General features: G+C 48.7%; 1 protein-coding gene across 1 annotated transcript; it reads right to left on the bottom strand.

Annotated features, from left to right (window-relative positions):
- Positions 1 to 1,667: 1,667 nt before the first annotated feature.
- ECSCR (endothelial cell surface expressed chemotaxis and apoptosis regulator) lies at positions 1,668 to 19,828 on the bottom strand. The gene is made up of 11 exons (XM_088173966.1): positions 19,729 to 19,828; positions 10,802 to 10,843; positions 9,810 to 9,872; positions 8,414 to 8,530; positions 7,921 to 7,974; positions 6,114 to 6,161; positions 5,436 to 5,534; positions 4,566 to 4,664; positions 4,001 to 4,037; positions 2,817 to 2,916; positions 1,668 to 2,310 (listed from the first exon to the last, which is right to left on the bottom strand). The coding sequence occupies exons 1-11, from the start codon at positions 19,778 to 19,780 to the stop codon at positions 2,302 to 2,304; spliced, it is 720 nt and encodes a 239-aa protein (XP_088030092.1). The 5' UTR covers positions 19,781 to 19,828; the 3' UTR covers positions 1,668 to 2,301.
- Positions 19,829 to 20,723: the final 895 nt, after the last annotated feature.

The raw sequence follows: 20,723 nt of genomic DNA, 5'->3' as shown, positions 1-20,723 counted from the left end.
CCACAGTGGTGGCCCCTGCCCGGATGGCTCCAAGATGGAAGGAAAGGAAAGGGTTGGTCACCAAATCTTACACTTTTATAGGTTCTGGTTAATTTGCATGAACCCACCCTCCACCTTTCCAAGGAGTTTGTGCTTAGGGCCTGAAGTTTGGAGAAACTGTCCTTGAGTTCTTACCTAGAACGGGACTGTTTTGTCTTCATCACCCCAGCACATCAGTGTGGTAATTGATAAAAGATTCGTGTTAATCACAAAAGCATTGGGGTTTGTGTAAACCGGAATACTAAGCTCTGAAGTGAAGTATGGACACTAGATAAAGGAAATTATATAATAAAATAATTCTGTTTAAAATCACCTTGTTATGGTATATTATGTTGTATTATATTACATTATATTATGTTATGTTTTCCAAATAAGTTGTATCGGCTTGCAAAATCAGCCTTCCCAATATCCCTTCCTGCCTTTGTCTGATCAGTGCTGCCTATCCCAAAATCCAGACTCCCAGAACTTCTCTGGTGGTGATCTACAAGGATGTTTATTCAACCACCACTGCTTATGACAACAAAAAACCAAAGATTATTGATTACAACGAGAACCCACAGTATAAGAAGAGGCTGCAAACGGAGGTTGGGTGGAGCGTGGACGTTCCCCAACGCTGCTTGCTCTGTTTATATCAAATAAAGCAATCTGAATTTTGCTGAATATCGAGACTTTTGTCTCTCATTTATAACAAGGGCTGTGTCCTGTTCCAGCTCCACACTGCAAAACATTTCCTGATTTTCTTCATCATTGAAATGCTGTTGGTGTTTTCCCCTCATCCCACCTGCCAGGGTCACCTCCCACTGTCCCAATGTCCAGCCTGGCCCTGGGCACTGCCAGGGATCCAGGGGCACTGGGCACCCTGTGCCAGCCCTACCCACCCTCATTTATAGACCCTCAAGAAGGAAAAAGGAGGTCAAAGGAAGGAAAAGTAAAGCAGTGCTGAGATCCTTTGGAATCTCAGAGGTCCGGGGAGATTTGTTAAAGCTTTGCTTTCACTCAAAATCTTCTTCTTGTGCTCCATGTGGAGTCACAGGTCTCTGGGAACTGGGGCTGTCTGGGTCCATCCAACTGGGAATTATCTGGAATTCTGTGTTAAACAAATTCATCAGTCTGATGGAGCTTGGGTGAATGACAACATTTGGCTTTTCATAAATATTACCAGAAAAGCTTCATTTATTAAGAAACAACTTATCAAACTACCCGGCGCAGATTTCAGAGGTTAAAAGTGCGTTGGCTCTTAACAGGAGCTTTGAAAATGTTGCTTTTTTTTTTTTTTTTCTTGCTGAATTTTTTTCCTTGCCAGCTGCAAAGCACAGCTGCCTCTTGCATTGCACAGGGGGATGCTGCTCTTCCTGGTGCTGGGAAGCTTTGGGAAAGCAGTGGTGGAAGATGCTGGAAGCTCTCCTGGCAAACTTGGGCTGCCACAATCCAGGAGCTGAAGGAGCTCAGCATTTTGCTTGTGACCATTCATTGTAGACTGAGATAAACCCCTGCTCTAAGCTGGGACTTTGTTCCTTACACTTCAGCTGAGCCTCTGAGCACGTGGGGAGATAACGAATTGCCTTCCTGAAGCTCTGTTGTTATTATTATTATTATTAATAATAATAATAAAGTGTTTAAGATGGTGATTTGCATTTCAGCAGCACCTTTAATTCACGGCTCTCCAAACGCTTTACAGACAGGGATTAACAAAGCCTCACAACAACCCTGTGAGGTAGGTGGATGTGACATCCCACTGCTGTGGGGACAATGAGGGCACTGGGGATAAGGGGCTTGGAGCAGCCCTGCTGGGATTTGACCCAGAATTTGGGCATTTAAGGCCTTCAGCTTCGGATCAGGCTTTCCCAGCCTCGGGTCTGGCTCGACGTGGGGCTATGCTGATTAACGAGCCTGTGACTGCCTGGCACTGACTATAAAGGCCATTAATGTAAGGCAGAGGTTTATTAGCAGAGTGGATGGTGCTTTGGTGCTTCTTGCTGCTGGAATTATCTGAGTGTTTGAAGGCATATCAAAAATAGAGTTAAGTATCAAGCACCGAGCGTGGCAGGCTGTAACTGGAGAAAGCCCTTAGGCCCCAGGTGGGGAAGCTATGTAGGACACTACTGTAAATGTGCTGATCAGAAAGGACATAATAATTTATATATAAAGTCCACCCTTGCTCTTTCCCCGAAGGACAAAAATTAAAAAAAAAAAAAAAAAAAAAGAACCTAGAAAGCCACTGCTGGTTGTCACGTGTCAGCTTCAAGCCCTGGGCTCTTGGCTTCATAGCACCTGCCAAAAGAACAAAAAGTGGTTCATCAGCAGCCTGCTTGGGCTGACAAAAGGAATAGAGAAATGTGTTCTCCCAAATCAGTCCCAGCTCCAAAACAACTGAAAATTTCTCATGTGGGATGGACCTGAGAGCACTCAACCACCTGTGGGGCAGGAGTGGATAAGCTGGGCTGGAGGGTGAGACCTCGATTTCTCACAAATCTCTTCATTTTTAATGGCAAACCCCTCCAGCTTTGCAGCTGGCCACAGGTGATGTCACCTGGGTACATGAGGTAAACTCAGCACCTCGAGTTCAGCCAGCCCAGGTAAACCTGAGGTGAGCACTCAAACTTTTCACCAGACTCACTGGAAAAGCACTTTGGACCTTTAGAAGTTTGGTGACAGCTGGTTTTTGTCATATTTCTGAAGGAATAAAAGAGCAAAGAAATCCCTCAAGGCATGCTCTTATCCAGCCAGAGAAATGATCCCCAGCTGATTCCCTAAAAAGCAAGGCTGAAAAGGAAAACCTTTTCTGACGGGGGGTAGCTCATGCTGTTGTTGGTGTTGATGTTCTTCATGGAGATCAGAGTGATGCTGTTCCCCTTCTGGCTTGTGTCTGCCGAGCAGCTGCCAAGGAGAGGAGGAGATAATTAATTAATCTGGGGAACAAGAGAGGGAATCACAGGACCACAGAGTCACTGAGCTTGGAAAAGACCTCCAGGATCACTAAACCCGACCTTTGAGCAGACCAGAGCACTGAGTGCCACGTCCAGGTGTTCCTCAGACACCCTCAGGGACAAAATTTCTTTGCACAGAAGAACTGGAGGCAAAGAGGCAAGGCCAGGGCTGGTATGGGGGACCAGATTTGGTTTTTCCACCACCCACTGAGCTGCTGTCCTGATTTGGGCCCATCCACAGTGGGTTACAAGGCTTTGGAAGGTGGAATTCCCCTTTTTTCCTACCCTGAGTGCTGGGATGTGCATTCCTTGCCAGTGGAGGCTGGATGACTTTGGGGGTCAGGGAACTTTAGGGAGTACTGTCCCATTTTCTGGCATGTTCTGCCTCAGTGCCTTCAGGTTAAGAGTATTTAGTGACCACTGATGCTGATGCAAATTTGGCACTTAAAATCTTACAGACTTTGCTCCCCGTGCCCCTTGTCCCTTTCCAAAGCAGGGTTTGGGAAACCATCAGATGGAAAAATAGGAGCAAAAATGTTTTGGTCCTTTCCAGCTCTTATTTCCTGCTCTTCTCCCACGTTCAGCCTCTTCTCTGGAATAGCAGTGATGGACCATGGGCTTCTGATGGACCATTCTGTGCTTCATGTTTCTCTTCCAAAAGTCTCTGAACTGGGGCTCCTTTGTCCTGCTCTCACTGGAAACACTAATGGGCATCTTAGGGCTTACCTAAGACTGCTCTGAGATCCAGAAACTCGAGTTTAGACCTCGAGGCTCTATTTAGACAAGGAAAACAATCAATCTGCCTTGAGTCTTCTCTCAGTGCAGAGCCCCCTAAATATTGGTCTTCTATTTGTGTCTCTATCAGAGGATGAGGTGTTATCAAAGCTGACTTTGCTTTTCTAACTCTCTCAAAGATGTCTTGTCAAGCTTCCTTGCACCTGAAATAACCAAAGCAGACTCTTTCCCTTGCTAAAATTAGCTCTGAGATGAAACAGGCACTCTCAGTCAGATGTGGGTGGTGTGAGCAGCCTTACCTCTCTGACACCATGGAGCTTCCTGGTTTCTGTTTGTCTGGGGGGAGAAAAGCAGGTGGTGATGTAGAGGTGAGAAATCATCAAATCGATCAGCTCTATTCTGAATTACTTGGTGCAGGGATATAAATGAAATGGGAATGAGATTTGAGACACCATGGGGGAAACTTGGGAGTTTATTCGGGAAAACCCTTCAGCTAAGGGGATGTACAGGCAGGATCTGCTGGGCTTTAGGAAAGATTCTGCCTTGCCCTGTGCTGGGCACTGCTCCGTGGGAAATGGGATTCCTGAGGAAAAGGAGTGTCAAACTCCACGATTTTTGCTGGAAGAGCCGCCCACCTCTTGGAATTTGAGCTGCAGGAAATTTGAGACCACATCCAGACCAGGCTGGGCTGGGGCTCAGGTCACATTGCCTTCCTGACTGCTCAATCCATGTTCCAGTCCACCTTCCAAACCTCCCCACCACTGTGTAAGCTTTTCAAATTTTTCATCTTTTAGGAATTGCCAGATCCACATGGAAACTGGTGACTTGTTGATTGGGGAGGCACAGATTCCCCCAGACAAATACCTTCCGAGTCCTTGGAGTGGTTGCACTTGAACCTCAGGCTGACCACGCTGACCAGGATGATGACCACCACTATCAGGATAACAACAAAACTGATGACACCTGGGGGTGGAGGAAAGAACCGTCTGAGTAGCAGAGAAACATCAAAACATGGCTAAAAAAATCAATATTTTCATTAATGTGAGCACGGTTCCTAATAGGCAGAGAAGCAAACAGTTGTTAGAACAAATAGCTTTATCCTCCTGTGTTTTAACCTCAAAGGGCTGCTATGAATACTTAATCAATAAATAATTAATTGGTAAGGCAGTGCCAGGAAGGCAGAAGTCAGCTGATTACACTGGGGATTGATAAGAGTCCGTGTGTTCCTGCTACAGTTGGTAAATCTTATCCCAAAAGTGTGTAAAGCCAGATAAATAAGTCATGTAACAGGGGGAGACAAGCTGGAGCTGTGGGTGATGTTATCTGTCCCATAAACCACTTTTGGACACTTTAAATCAAGCGTAGATTTGATACTGACATCAGGCCTCGATCAATCAAACAATTCTTTGCACAGGAAATTTGTCCTGCTAAGAATCCCTCAGACTTAGAATCCTGGAATGGTTTGGGTTGGGAGGGACCTTAAAGCTCATCCCATTCCTCCCTATTCCATGGCAGGGACACTTTCCACTGTTCCAGGCTGCTCCAAACCCCATCCAACCTGGCCTTGGACACTGCCAGGGGCAGCCACAGCTGCTCTGGGCACTCTGTGCCAGGGTCTCATGAATTGGGGTGTCCAAAGCCTGGTGAAAGAAAGCCCCCTCCTCTCCCTGGGTGACACAAGTCCTCACCAAAAGCTGCCCCAAATCCTTACCAAAAGCTGCCCCAAATCCTTACCAAAAGCTGCCACTGTCAGTGGTGATTTCTCATCTGTTGGGGTGGGCTCAGGCAAGTGGCTGGAGGAGTTGGGTGTTGGGGTGATGGGTTTGGAGGTGCCTACAGAGAAGAGAAAGGTAGATTTATATAAAAGAGTCTATGGATAGATTAATATTATTTTTATATATTTTATATTAAAATTCTCCCACAGCTGGGAAGAGCATTCCTAGCATTGCTAGAGGCCCTAACTCTCACTTGCACTTCACTGAAGATCCAAGTTTGGATCCTGGCCAGGCTCATCAATCTTAAGAGCAAAATAAGCGAGACCTGTGTGGAATCATTGGGGTGGGGCCCCTTTTATGGACAAGCTGAGAGCACCCACAGCGTTTCCTTCTGGGACCCCGGTGGGGAAAGGTCAAAGTCAGTGCTGGCACTTCATCTGAGGAGGGAATTTTTCCAGCCTCCCTCCTTTTAGAACCTTTTGCCATCGCTGGCACCTTTCCTGCTGTTCCCAGGCTCGAGAGGTTGCCCTGAAGTGCTGTTCCTGCAGAGCCTCTCTAGGGCTGCTTGGGATGTTCATCACCCCTCAGGAAATCTCTGGTGTCCACACTGCCTTGAAGCCAGCTTTGTGATGGCCTTGCTGCTGGCTGTGCAGAGGAATGTCAAATGTGGAATATGAAATGTGTGAGGAGGAAGCACCTTGAGTTGCTGATGTGGTGATGCTCTCGTTCCTCACGGGATCCTGACCTGCACAGAGAGACACAGAATGTGAGTCTTGACCTCCAGTGACATCCAGGAACCAAAGGAATTAATGGAGAGGAGAATGGATTCACAGTAATGCTGGTGATACCTGGGGAAACATGGAATTAATACTCCCACCTCCATACTAAAAGCTTCCCACCAAACCTACTTTGTACTATTTTCCATGGAAACCTAGAGAACCAAAATTCAAATACCCTTTGTAAACTCTTTAGGGTCTGCAGTCCCAGGTTTGAGGCAGAAACAGCAAAACAAGGCTGGAAGACTGAGCTGGGAAAGTGATGGATGTGCTGTAGGTCATAAACACTGAGACTTTAAGTCTGATTAGGGGGAAAAATATTGCAGAGTGTGGGTGTGGATTGAGTGTTTGGCTTGTCTCTGGGCTTGAAATGAATGGATTTGATACGCTGGGTTATCTAGAAGTAATTAAACCAACCAATAAATTAACTTGTACCCCATGTGTGTATGCACAGAGCTTTGTCCCAGCAAGGACTCCAGTTCTCAGTGGGATAAACTGGCTTGTGTGAAGCTGCTTGCTTTGTGACAGCTGCTTCCAGTGCCTGTGCAAGGAAATGTAAAACCAGCCCAAGTGTGGCTCTGTGTTTCCCTTGTACAGAGGAAAAACATCCTTTGCTGCCTCCAGGCTGTTGTTGAACAGCCAGAGTGTCTGCATCGACCTTAATGAGCAGCTACAGGCCCTGCCAGGAGACTCAAAGTGATATTTCAGAGCTTCAGAAAGATCATCTGGAGGTCAGGTAGGATCTTCTTGCCTGTTTTCCCATCCCCACATTCCAGCAGCAGGGCTGCCAGAGGGGATGAGGTGCCTGGAGAGGTGTGACACTGAACCCAGGTGCTGTCCCACAGCAAACATCCCTGATTTGGAATGGGATTTTGCCAAAAGCCAGAAGAAAAAGGAGAAAAGGCATGAAACAATAAATCTAGAAGCCACAAGGAGCAGAACAGTCTGGAGAAGCAGGGTCTGCTGCTGTACAATTTTTTTCTCCACTCATCGAATTCTTTGTTTCATTCTGAAATTGTTCCTCTAGCCACAGTGGTTTGCCAAGCCTGGCATGGATACCCCATCCCTGGAAAACGTTGGGTCTCACACAAGGGCAGACCTGGCTTTTGGAAGCATCAGCACTTTTAGGCAAAGATGTGTGGAGCTTCTGAGTGGTAAATCAGGGCTGGCATGAGCAGCAAATCTGCTCTGAGCAAAGAGCTTGGCTGGGCACAGCCCTGCTGGGTGGGCATCTGTGTGGGCACAGCTGACCACAGCTTCCTCACCTTCTTGTGTTAAATATCTGAGAGGGACTTGGAGAGGCAGAGCAGTTTCTTGACCATTGCAGGTTTTTGAGGCCGAATTTTTAATGGAGGATGAGCTCAGTGTCAGATTTCAGTTTTCCAGTCGCTTGGATTCTGCCCTTATTCTGAGAAAACTCTTATTGAATTCTCCAGTTTGTGCTTACAGGCTGGGTTAAGCAAACAGTCAAAAGCAAAATTCTATTTATTTAAGAAGATTTTAAAAGAGTTCCCCTCTCCTAAACATAGATCCATTGTTCAGCTGCTCAAGTTCATCCCAGCAAATGATGTTAAGAGCATTTATCTCATGTGTTATCACTGCTGATAAAGACACCAGACACGATTTTGGATGGCTCACCCCCCAAAAAATGACTTGTGCTTGGAGAACCTCTTTGATTTGCCACCAAATTACCTGATCTTATTATTAGTCTCTAAAAGGACAAAGTACCTTGAGGTGTTGGAGGAGGAGCTGCTGTGCTTCTGTTTCCACTGGATTTATCATCTAGATAAAGAAAACATGGGAAAGGACAATTAATTTGGGAAGCCACTAAAAATTCTACTGTGGAGAGCTGTTGGGTGTCCATGGTGTAAAAATCTTTATTTGCATGATAACTTTTTCTCCAGACAGACATCAGGCTGCCCAATCAGCCAGGTGTGAGTGCTCAGAGTGTACCTGACAGGTGAGCCTGGGGAGGCTGGAGCTGCTCCAATATTTGATAAAGCATGATCTGGATTTTCTGCTATAGCCTTGGCCTGGCTGTGTCCATCTGGGCAGCTGCAATGAGCTGCTCTTTCAGCAAAAATTCAATATTTGCAGAATTGCTGAACAACCAGCACAACGTGGACTAGCCCAATATTCTGATGCCTGCAGTTTGGCTTGGATAAAGAGGGAGGCACAGACAGGTCCTGCCTGAGCAAATATTTGAGTTTTCCATCCTTACCTCGCTCAGTGGTTGCTGCCAGGGTTGTTGTAGGGGTGGGGGAGGTTTTGGCTGTCGTATTTTGGCCCCCAGAGATGAGGTTCAGGTCGGTCAGTGATGCTGTTGTTACTGATGGCTCTGTAGGGAAACGGAGGTGTCACTTTAAAAAAGTCAGCTCAGAAACTGCTTGGAGAGGGCACAGCCATTGCAGAGCCCTCAAATTCCTCCAGAGTTAGGAATAACCTGCTAGGGAAAGCAGGGAAATAGCCTCCATCCTGCCCAGAGTCAAGGAGCTCTTGCACTTTGGAATTTCCTTTTGCTCTTTTCACTGTGAGGAGATGCTGAGCTGGCAGAGCTCAGCAAACACTTGGAGAAAGTCAGGCTTGGCCACTGCTGCTTTTCCCTGCCTTGAAAAGTGAAGGTGAAAAACTTGAAAAGTTTTTTTGTCACCAGACACTTGACCTGCCTGGCAGCCACGTGATGATTTCCTCGTGTTCTGAAATGCCAACTTTCACCTTCCATTTCAGTGAGAGTCTCCAAGCACAAATAATTCAGCTCTGGAAATGGTTTGGAGGCTCCATCCTCTGCCTCAACCTGTTCCAAACTGCCCCTGATCCACAGCAAGAGGTGAGGGGAAAAGTTTTCAATAATCCCTCTGCAGGAAAGGGTGGATCACCAGCTGGGAATTTACAGGCAAATTCTTTGTCTAGACTGCTCCTGGCTTTCCAATAAATTGAGAAAATGGTGAAATGATTTCAAGGTTTCTATGATGGGTTTTTTCCCTCCCTTTATCCAAATGCTTCACTGAAATATCGGAATTTAGGATTAAGTATAAGTTTCTTTTTTTCTGCAAGGCTTAGAAGCAGAAATCTTTTTGAGATCTTATTCCTTGATATTTTTGGGATCTTTTGGAAGGGTAGCTATGCTTAGATTTTTTATTTTTTTTTTCCTGAAACATAGCAGGAAGAGATCTGTCTCCAGAAATCCAAGTGGACACTAACAGATGTGGATCTGGAGCTGGGGAGATAATTTCTTGTGTAATTGGTTTTCTGTACATGTCAAAAATCACAGGAAAGCTTGGGTTGGAAGGGATCTTAAAGATCAGCCAGGATGGTGGAAGGTGTCCCTGCTCATAGGGAATGGGATGAGCTTTAAGGTCTCCTCCAACCCAAACCATTCTGGGATTCCACTCTGTGATCATCTCATTCTCCCTATTCAATTTGAAGACTTTTATCCCCCCCTGGCTTTGCTCACACCTTGATCCCTGTGGGGTGGCTTGGCTGGATCAGAAGCTCTGACACCACAACATTTCCTTCCTCCCCACCAGTGTCCCCTGCACAGCCCTGGGGGGTGGCCCAGTCAGACCAGTTCCACACTGGGGTGTCCCCAGGCTGCTCTCCCCAGTCTCCAGCATTACCTGAGCTGTTCTTTGCTTCAGGGTTCTTTGCTTCAGGGCTGGGTGCTGCAGGCTGGGATTGACCTGGAACACAAGCAGAGGCACAGAGGTGACATTTCCAGGCTGCTGGGATCCCACAAGGAGGGTTGGAGGATGGAGCAGAAAGGGTGAGAGGGGAACAGGAGATGAGGAGAGGCTTTGTCACTGGTGTGGCTGTAGGGACCAGCTCCATTGATGCTGGAAACAGCTGGGGAAAAACAGGGAGCAAAGGATCCCTCTGCTTTCCCCAGGCTTCCTGGAACACAGCCCTGCTCCTTCTGCACAAAAGGGAGCCAAGCCAGGTCACCCTCTTGATACCTTGGGTTTTAACTTTTCTATTTTTCAGAATCTCTGCTGCTCAGTGTGGAACTCTGAAACTTCACATGAGGTGTCAGTGAGTTCTCTTCACAGGGGACTCAGACAAAACAATTCCTTTCTAGCTGGACAATCAAGGACAACTGGCACCCAAAAAGCAGAAACAGCAGCGAGGGAAAGGGGGCAAGGCAGGGGCTGAGACTTCATAGCCTGGGGCTGTGGGTGGATCATTGACCCCAATGTGCAGATGAACCAAAAGTGATAAAAGTGTAAAACTCGTGCCCAGGATCCAGCTGGGATTTGATTTGGGTGTAGCCCTGGCCGGGCTCTTGCACTGCCCGAGGTGAATCCTTTCAATAAATCCCGATTTCATTCCTTTCAATAAATCCCGATTTTATTCCTTTTGCTCTGTCTGGTCTCTGTTCCAGCTCAGCCTTTCCAGGCAACACTGAGGCACAGTGGCCTCCATGTGCCCTGGAGATCTGGGGGTGAGTGGTGATGGATGGGGCAGGCAGAAGCAGGATCCTGGGAGAAGATCCCTCAAAGGATGGGAGTTTGGGATCAGGGTCCCGTCTGGGGCCTCTCCATTTGCATCCCCCCATTTCCATGTGCACCCACGTGCAGACAGACACATAAAGCACATCACAAGGCACAGGTACCTGTTCCAGCAGGGGTGGAGGAGTTTGTGGGAGCAGCAGGACCTGAAAGGAAAGAGCAGAGTGTGGGTGGTGCTGCTCTGTGCTGGTCACTGCTGTTCTCCTTCCTTGGCTGGTTTGGGTTTTCCTCATCTTCTCTTGGGGTAACTTTGAAATATGGGATGGCCCCAAAAGCATTAGCAGAGAAGGAGTAGCAAAGAAGTTTTACTGGAGTTTTAAAACAATCAGGCTCTGAGTAAATTAGCAGAGGAGTTTTTCCAGCCAGGATAAATGTCCTCCTCCCCTTTGGGGGGCCACAGAAATCCATGGGGTCATTCCCTCCCCTGAGCTGTTTGCCCCAGCTCAGCCCTGGCACAGAAGGGTTTGTGAGTTGTGCTCTGGGGCTCTTCAGAGCTAAGACTCACATTTAAACCCTTTGTTCCCTTGAGACCTTAAGGAATGGATGGATGAGGTTTTGTAAAAGCTTCAGGAGCTGATGGGACTGTTCTCCTACCCTGGGGCTGTGAGTCTGGAGGGAGCTGCTGCCCTCAGGAGCTGCCTTCCCTGTAGGGCTGGGTGTTCCTGGAGTCCATACAAGCTTGTAGGAGTTTCACTGGGTCCCCATTTCCTCAGCTGAAAGGTGGTTTTGTTTGGTTTATTTCTTTGCTTTTCTTCTGGATTCATGACAAAGCATCCCTGCCCCAATCCCTCCCATTTCCCACTCTCAGCACCCCTGATGTTTCCCTTTAAGCCCCAGCTCCAGAGTCCTGTGCTCATGGAATCACAGAGAAGAATATTTTGGTTTGGAAAGGAACTTTCAAGGTCGTCTAAGGGTTTAGATGAGATGCCAATTAAAAATGCTGCCCTTGAATATGGGAGAAAGAAATGTCCCATGCTCAAGGACAAGACCTGGAAAACGTAAATACACTTTAAATGCTCAAATCCAACCCAGCTGGTTTAACTTTGGGAAGGTGACTTTGAGTGTGTCATTGCTGGAATGCACATCCTAATTGGGATTTAAAAACGGTCATTGCTGGTGACCCTGGTGCTCTCTGTGGTTAAGTTTAATGAAAGAAATGACACCACAGGTACAGAAAGCAGCAGAATCCGACTCCCCTGGTGATCCCTCTGAGCAGAGTCCCACGGGACAAAAGGGATTTGGGCAGAAAGGGACAGCAGGGAAGGTGGAATCCTTCCAGCACACGGTTCCCTTGTGCCTTTGGAGAGGGTGCAGGGCAGGGTCCAGCCCGGCAGCACCAGCCAGGGCACAGCAGTGCCCATTTCCAGCCAGAACCTGCCCTCCCCTGGGGGCAGAGGCTGCTTCTCATCTCTCCTGGGCTGAGATCAGCTGCCAGAGAGCTCCTGCCAGGCCCCCTTTCTCACCAAAGAGGGGACCAGAAACTTTGAAAACCCTGTGGCTCTGACCTGTCTCACCTGCAACACCTCACCATGGATCCAAACCAAAAGAGAGCAGGGTTAGTTTGGATATAGAGAAGAAATTCTCTCCTGGCAGGGTGGGCAGGGCTGGCACAGGGTGCCCAGAGCAGCTGTGGCTGCCCCTGGATCCCTGGCAGTGCCCAAGGCCAGGCTGGACACTGGGCTTGGAGCAGCCTGGGATGGTGGGAGGTGTCCCTGGATGGGATGAGATGAACTTTAGGGTCCCTCCCTGCCCAAAGCCCTCTGTGATTCCAGGATTTGATGCTGTAGGGGTGATGTTGATGAATTTTGGGGTAGGTCCATGAGCTGCTGGTGCTGGGGGAGGCTGAGCCCTGCAGGGAGGGGTGTCTGAAGGAGACCCTGAGCACTGAGGGTGGTCCTGGCTCAGAGCTCACCCTCAGCTCCCTCTGGGTGCACTGAGATCTGACTGATCTCATTTTCCTCATGGAATTGCTTTGGAGCCAGAATTGTTTTTGTGGCCGAGGCTTTATGACAACGATCCCAGCCAGACAGGAAGTGTGTAAACCATGGTGAATACATAATAAAATGTGGTTTATTCCCAGACACGGCTTGGCTGTGGAAATCAGACTGGACTTTTGAGACCTTTTCCATGTTTTTCTGTTCTAATTTACTGGGCAAACTGTCCTGTTCAATCCATGAAAGAGGAGACAGGATCACATCTTTAATCACACATTTTCTAACTCCATTTGCAGCAGGATCAGGAAACAAGGATCCTTATGTGCAGCAAGGAAAAAGGAGGCTGGGAAATAGGAACAGGACTAGTGAGGTGCTAGGAGTGCTTGTGTTGGAGAATTTATGGGATATCCTTCCCTGGGAGTTTTGAAGAACAACTTAAACGAGACAGGGATTTGGGCAGCTGTGCCATCACCTACTAAATCAATTAATGTCATGGGAAAAAAAGAGTGGTTTAGGCACAGAAAAATTAAAGAAGTGGAGATGCTTCTTTTGAGGAAGGGGGATGATTCTGGATGTGGATTTGAAAATGCCTTAAGATACTCTCTAATTCAGCACAAAAAATGAATTGCTGAGATCATCATGGGGGGTTCAATGTCCTCCAGCAGCTGCCAGACTCAAACAGTTCCTCTTTCTCCAAAATTCCTTTTCAGGACCCATTGTCTTGTTTTCCTGTGGGGAGAACGAGCTGTGGCACATTTATGGAAATGTTCCCAGGTTTTTCATGGACGTGGCATGTGGAAGCACCCAGGATCACTGGAGAAGGAGCTGCTGCCTGCACTTAACCTTTGCCAAAGGAAAAGGGGGATGAAGGTGCTGAGCTGGACATTCATTCCACCACTTTTTGGTGCAGATGAGGAGAAATCTGAGAGCTTTGATGGGGATGGGAGGAAGCTGAGGGTGAGGAGGTGACATTGCCCTGTTCTGCCATCCCTGATGGGACCATCCCCGGGCCAGCTCCAGCATCCCTTGGACAGGAGGAAATGATTGAACTCAACACTTTCTTCCCTGCAGCTCATCCCATCACTGAGGGGCACAATGAAGTTCTCTGTTTGCAAACCTAAACCTTGTGGTTAAGAGATAAAAAAAGACAAAAAAGATAAAAAAGCAGGGTTTTTTTCCCACTGCTCAGTCCCCAGAGTTGCTGTGGCTGTGCTGATGCTCGCCCTGCTCTTGCTGTGGAGAGGCTGAGGGATGGAGATCCCTGGTTGCAGTCAGGGTTCCAACAATCCCCTTCTGGCATTCTGCTCCGGAATAAACAGCCCTGGCTTCTCTAAACACATCCACGCTTCATTCCAAAGCACAGCAGTCCTGGCTCTGACTTCTGGCTGCTGCTGCTTGTTTTGCCTTCCCTGCCAACTCAAATAAGCAAAAAATCCTGTTCTATTGGCAGTTTTCTTTTGGGGACGGTGCTCAGCATCATCAGGAGCAGGATGGATCAGTGCAAAGCAGGATGAGACCAAACTCCCATTGTGGGGCTGGGCAGCAGGATGGGGATGAACAAAGGCACGTGTGGCTGCTCCCTGCAGATATCCCGGGGGGATTTTGGAGCTGGAAACCATCCCCTGCCAGCATGGACAGGCCTGGCTCTAGAAACAGCTCCCAGCAATAATCACACAGGCACAGCTGGAATTGCAATAAACATCAAAGCCCTGCCACGAGGCCGAGCACTGCCAAGGAGTTTGTTGCGTGTTTGGGTGCAAAGGATTTACAGCTGGATTGTGCAGCCCTGGGTGGAGCTGGCCGAGGGATTTATGATGGGAAATGTGGCTTTGTGCTGTCATGGGGAAGTCCCAGTGAGCCTGGGAGCTGCAGCTGCAATTCCCAGCCGGTGCTCGCTGCTTCCTGGCTTATTTTTCCGCAGGGTAAACAGGAGAATTTTGGATTTCTGGTTTGGACAGTTGATTTTCTGTGGGGTTAGGTGTGTTTAGACTGATCTGGAGTCTTCTCTCATGGCAGCTGAGTTATTTCCAAAGCCAGCAGCTCACCCCACTCACTCCTCAGCACAAAGAGAGCGAAGTCAACCAAAAGACAGGTGAATTTTAGGTATTTCTGCTTTGGTATTCTTTTTGGCAATTGTAGACATTTAAAGCATGTTTTTTTTCCAGCTGCTGACCAAAGAGAGGAACTTCTTTAAACCCCCAAACTTTGCCAGGGCCTCTTATAGAGACCTGAGCCAGCTGTTGGAAGGGTTTCTAGATGAGGCTCAAGGTGTCCAGGCTGTGTTCACAGAGGGCTGGAGTCACTGGGGGGGATCTCTGGCTCTGTGTGGAGTCACAGGAGCTGCTCCTGTCCACTCTCGAGTGCTGATGGCGAGGGAGCACCTACCCCCAGTGACAGAGAACCCTCCCCTGGCAGGTTTGGGGGTGTCCCACCTGCAGAGCCCACGGGGCAGGGCTGCACCTCTGTGCTTGAAAACACTTTCAGAAAAGAGACCCAGCAAGCTAAAAATAGGCTTTGAAACTCAGATATTGGCACTTCTGTCAGGTGACCCAAGACAAAAAAAAAACCCAAACCCAACCACTTAACACAGGTGCAGCTGTTTCCTGGGTGAAACACAGCAGCAGTGAGCAACACCCGGTTCTTAGGATTTCCACATGGAAAAAAAAAATCCTCATTTGGGAAATCTGGAAAGCAGAGAGCTCTGCCAAAACCTAGGTCCTGTTTTATTAAGTGCCTAAATAAGGTGTCTGTGCCTTGAGGGTCTCACAGCAGAACAGGTGGAGTGGGAATTGTGGAGAGAGAGGAAAGGAGTTGTTCTGCAGGGATGCAAAACTGACAGCCCAAATCAGGGCCACATCCACAGAAATGTTCAAGTGCCTCAGTCCCAAATGGCATGGGGGGGTTGGCATCTGGCTGCCAAGTTGTTCTCAATTGCAATGACTCAGTCCCAGTGTTATGGAAAGTTTAGAGAGCCAGGAATGAATCCCGGATCTCATCAGCAATTAGAATTAATCGTTGCCTTCCTCTGCCCGTCCTCAAGGGCTGGGCCTGAGCATCCTCTCCAAGCACCACATTCCATGCTCCTCTCTGCTGAGCCAGGATGGATGCACATCTCAGTGGGAGGCAATTCAAACCCACTTGGATGTAGAAAACAACCCAGGAGATGAACAATGTGGGGAAGCAGCGAGCCCAGAGCAGCTCTGTGCATCCCTGTGCTGGTTTTTCCATGTGAAGGGGATGTTCCTGGAAGGAAAAGCAGCCTGGCTTTTCTCCTGCTCCACCAGGCTGCTGCTCCATCACCCTCCCAGCTGCTCCCCTGCTTCCATTCTCCTCCTCCTCTGCTGATTTTAGAGCTCTGGGTTTGCTCCTGCTCATCTGGGTCCTGTCCTTCTCCTGGGCTGCTCCTCAGGTTTGGAGCTGGGATTTTGGAAGGGAAATCACTCCATGCTCAGTGCAGATGAAAAATGGGGGCACCACCAGGCCCAGAGCCCAGCCTGTGCTCTTTGCCTACCTACACTTTTAAAATAATATTATTTATTAGCAGAGCTCAAAGAATTTTACAGAAGAGACTTCCCAAGTTTCTTCCCAAATTAATGACTCTTTCCAGTAATTGTGAGATCCCCCAGGTTTATTTGAGTGCTGCTCCATGGTGTTTATGAACCAGCAAGCAGGAATTTGATCTGCTGGGACTGGTTCAGGACACAAGGGTGTGAAAGGGTTCCTTCCTAAATTCCTAAAGGGATTTCTCATCATTCCTGATCTTTCCACCTGCTTTTCTTGAGTGTCCTGGCTTGAGAGCCAGGGGAGCAGTTGAAGGATAACCCTGCTTGGAAAAGGTTCCAGTCTCACAGAAGCAACAGCTGCAGCCAGGTTAAATCACCTTGGCCTGACAATTCACCTGAGGCCGGATTTTGGGTGAGTGACCCAAAATTTATTCCCACATTTCCTGACTCTTCATGTATCCCCCATATCTCACATCCCCACAGCGTGGGCAGCAGGGCAAGCGAGGATTCTGTCCCTCTGCCCTGCTCAGGTGAGACTTCACCTCCAGCTTAAGGACATTCCCTGTGTGCTGTCCCTCCATGCCTTGTCCCCAGTCCCTCTCCAGCTCTCCTGGAGCTCCTTTGGGCACTGCAAGGGGCTCTGAGCTCCCCCCTGGAGCTTTTTCTTCCCCAGGTGAGCACTCCCAGCTCTCCCTGGAGCTTTTCTTTATCCAGGTGAGCACCCCCAGCTCTCCCTGGATCTTTTCCTTGTCCAGGTGAGCACCCCCAGCCTTCCCAGCCTTCCCCCTCTGCCCATCTTGGTGCCTGCTCTGGGCTCAGATGGGAACTTCTCCCTAATTGAGGTGTTTTGGGTCGTGCTGGGTGGAACTGGAGCCAGGAGAGCTCCGAGCTGGGGCTTTGCTGGTGCTGCAGGAGCGCCAGCTCCCCCTTCTCCAGCCTGGATTCCCAAGCCAGGAGCATTCCTGTAAGGACACCTGTTGTTGACTCACCGATTGTAAAAGGGACAGAATTCCTGGAAGCTGCTGCAGTCGGATCTGCAGAGTCACCCAAGGGTTTCAGGTTACCGGAGGGAGCAGTTTGTTGTGTGAACAAACATTTCTCCAAACCACCTCCTGCTTTCTCTTCCTTGTTCACCACCAGGCCTGGGCTTGGCTGAGAAATTTGCTTTAGGATGCCCAGGTTTGAGGATGGAAGTCTGGAATGTGGGTGCCTGTCCTTTAGCTGCGCCCCTTCTTTTTGATGATATCAAAAATATCTCTCAAAAATATATCTCAAAATACGTCTCTGCTTTGGAAATACCACATTTCTCGTGGCATTATCCATCCACAGGCTGTGGCACAGATAAGGGGAGCAGTGGATGGAACAACAACAAGAGTGGGAAATCCTGCTGGGTTTTCACCAGCTTTGAGGAGGAATTTTTGCACTGGAAATCTTTTGTGTGGAAAAACGCCTGCCCATTGTAATGGGAAGGGTCCATAGGAAAAGGTTTGTTTGGATAAATTTTCTGCTAAGTGTTTCTGGGGGGAGGAAAAACAAATTGGAAATGTACCAGACCTTCTCACTTCAGCAATTTCGAAATAACAGTTTGAACCTCCCTTATCTGAACGTCCCTTCAGAAATAACCATGAGAACGGAGAAGTTTAATTGAGGAAAGGATAAATTAATAAAACACTGAATTTGCACCAAACAAAAGCAAGAAAAGCCTGTGTGGGACCAGGCAGGTGTTTGTGCTGATTTTTTGTCTCCTCCAGGTCACCTCCACCTCCCCCAGGGTGGGGAGCCTTGTTCCAGAGCCCCTAATTTCCTTTTCCAGGAATTCCCCATGCTGGGAAATCACTGCCCCTCTCACTGAGCTGCTGCTTTGCCTTGTTGCAGAAGCTTCCCCGGGGGCTGTAAAATTACAAATGAAATGAAAAATCCATTTTGGGGCTGTTGGGTGAGCGCAGAAGAGGGAGGCAAGGCTGGTTTGGTGGCAGTGCTGTGTCCCTGCCCCTGGTCTCAGACTCAAAGGTGGCTTTGGGGGGACAGAGTGATGCTGTGGGGGCTGGAGGATGGAGGGTGGCATCCCTTCCACATGGTGGGAGCTGGAAATTTGGGCAGTGCCTCGGGCCTGACCCCCTCTGTGCCATTCCTGTCCCATAAAAACCATCCCAGAGAGTTTTCAGAGGACAAGCAGAGTTCAGGGTGGGCACTAAGGAGGGTCACAGGGTGGCCAAACCCCTTGATGTGATCCTTGCTCTGATCCCAGCACAAAGGCAGCAGCGTTGTCCTCTAATGAAGAGAGAAAATTTCCAATCCACGTGCTCTTATTTCTTGGAATTATTCAGCTACAAACCGAATTGCTTTCTATTTTCTACAGAACGAGGTGATCTTTCCTTTCCAACACAAACCATTCTATGATTCTCTGCCTTTTAAGAAATCCCATTATTACCAGCACAGTGGCTGTAACCCGAGGCAATTTCTATGGTTTAATGATAAAACCTCGGAGTTGGAGACACATTATTTTATATTCCTTTGAATGTATTCCAGCTCCCAGCTACTACAGCTGTCAGCAAGGCAAGAGGGGCCTGACAATGCAGGGAAAAGCAACCTGTCATCCTTTGGAGAAGGAAAGCAGCTCCTTCATCCCACACCTCGATTCATATGGGAGAGAGAAGTTAAAGCAGAATTCCCCCAGAGCAGCAGAATTATTACAGCAAGGACGAGGTGTGCTCTTGCACGTGGGCTTTGTATTTCTATGAACGAGAGGGAAAAGCGCAAATAAAAAGTATTTTTGAAGAAAAAAAACGGTCCTGTACATTGAGACATTCCACCTTATTTGACAAAAGCCACTTAGTCCAAATGCCTCAGCAGCAACACTCCCCTCATTAACCGGGAAACAAATCTTTCAGCACTGCCAAACCAACCCTGAAAACTTGACAAAGGCACATTTTCACATTTCAGGGTGACTCCTGCCACCCCTGAGCTGGAAGGCTGAATGAATTCCCAATGGCAGCTCCCACACCTTCCAACCTCTGCCCAGTTCCTTGGGGATTAATTAAAAGGAAAAATTAATTTTGGAGAGGAATGATGGGTTTGTCTTTCCAAACAAGGTGTGGGTCTGCTGGTAAAACCAGCACTGAGACATAAAAGAAACAATGGGAAGGATTCCACTGGTTGATGAATGGAAAAAAAAGATATTTGCCTTTACAAACAAACTGTAGGTTTGCTGATAAATGAGATTGGATATTGAAAGGTGAAATTGGATAGCAAAAGATGAAAGAAGCAATGGGGAAAAATTATGAATTCTGTAAGAATTAACAATTAAAAGGGAGGGTTATACATTAGAGGGGAATTTCAGGTATCAGGTGTTCTGGGAAGTTCTGGACCTCTCCAGTACCTCAGCCCATGGGGAAAGAGAGAGGGAAATTGGGATAAAAAGGGAGGTGAGTGCTCCAAAAATCTGAGAGACCCCAGGGGAATGTCCCATGGCCTCTCCCTTTATTCGAATAAAGCACAAAGGACTCCTCTGACTCCTTTTTGGACATAAACCTGTGATGTTGGTGGATTAATTTTCCTGATTCCTCCCCCTCCCCAAACCCCCCCGGGGCTCACCTGGGAGCAGCAGGAGGAGCCCGAGCAGAGGATGGACGGACGGGAGCAGCATCTCGGCGCTGCTGCGAGCCTCTGGCCATGCCGGGAGCGAGCGGAGCCGCGATCCGCCTGCCCGCGCCGGCTCTGCCACGGCTTCCTGTGGAAGAATTGCAGGAAACGGGGCTGAATCCACAGGGGAACTGTGTTTTTCAGCCCTTTATGGCCGGGGAGGATGTGAGACATCGCAGAGGAAACCTCGCCGGGTTTTTGCCGGGGATGCGGCTCCCGGCACGGAGGGATGCTCTGCTGGGTGCTGGCGATTTTTGGGTTTTGTGTGTGGGAGGGTGTCCCCAATGTCCCATTCCCCCAACATCAGCCTGGCTGGGCTGAGAGATGCTGGAGGAGCATCCCCGCCACCTGAGAGAGGGTTTCTTACACATCCACGGGGGATTTAGGAATAACTGCTCCTTGTGGGGTCAGGGCAGCTCAGCAGCTGCACCGGCCCCGTTCCCTGTGCCCCCCTGGGCAGCTCCAGCGGGTCTGGAGACATTCCAGCTTTGGGATGGTGACTTTGGGATGGTGGCTTTGAGGTGGTGGCTTTGGGATGGTGGCTTTGGGATGGTGACTTTGGGACGTGCCAGCTTTGGGATGGTGACTTTGGGATGGTGGCTTTGGGACATGCCAGCTTCAGGATGGTGGCTTTGGGATGGTGGCTTTGAGGTGGTGGCTTTGGGGTCGTGGCTTTGGGACGTGCCAGCTTTGGAATGGTGGCTTTAGGATGATGGCTTTAGGACATGCCAGCTTTGGGATGGTGGCTTTGGGATGCTCCCCTTCAGGCAGCACAGCCTCCCCTCCCTGCAGGACACACAGCACACTCTGGGCTGGGACCCACCCCATCCCCAGTCCCTGGAGAAGGGGAGGAACTGGAAAACTGGGCAGGTTCTGCCCCCATGCAGCCCGAGGGGTTCAGGAATTTGGGTTTTTGGCCCTGACCTTGTGTTGTGCTGGTCCTGCCT

Source organism: Sturnus vulgaris, chromosome 15 (assembly GCF_052056855.1).
Source record: "Sturnus vulgaris isolate bStuVul1 chromosome 15, bStuVul1.hap1, whole genome shotgun sequence".
Classification (NCBI taxonomy): Eukaryota; Metazoa; Chordata; class Aves; order Passeriformes; family Sturnidae; genus Sturnus; species Sturnus vulgaris.
The sequence above is the reverse complement of the archived record's forward strand: the minus strand, read 5'-3'. Positions and strand labels throughout refer to the sequence as shown.

Bases quoted from the DNA above. Each gene is read 5' to 3' on its own strand.
- ECSCR (XM_088173966.1), bottom strand. From the start codon at position 19,780: ATGCTGCTCCCGTCCGTCCATCCTCTGCTCGGGCTCCTCCTGCTGCTC. The intron at 5,535-6,113 runs GTGCTTCCTCCT...TCTTCTCTGTAG, and splicing joins CACCACATCAGCAACTCAAG to GCACCTCCAAACCCATCACC. The intron at 2,917-4,000 runs GTAAGGCTGCTC...TCTCCTTGGCAG, and splicing joins AGCTCCATGGTGTCAGAGAG to CTGCTCGGCAGACACAAGCC.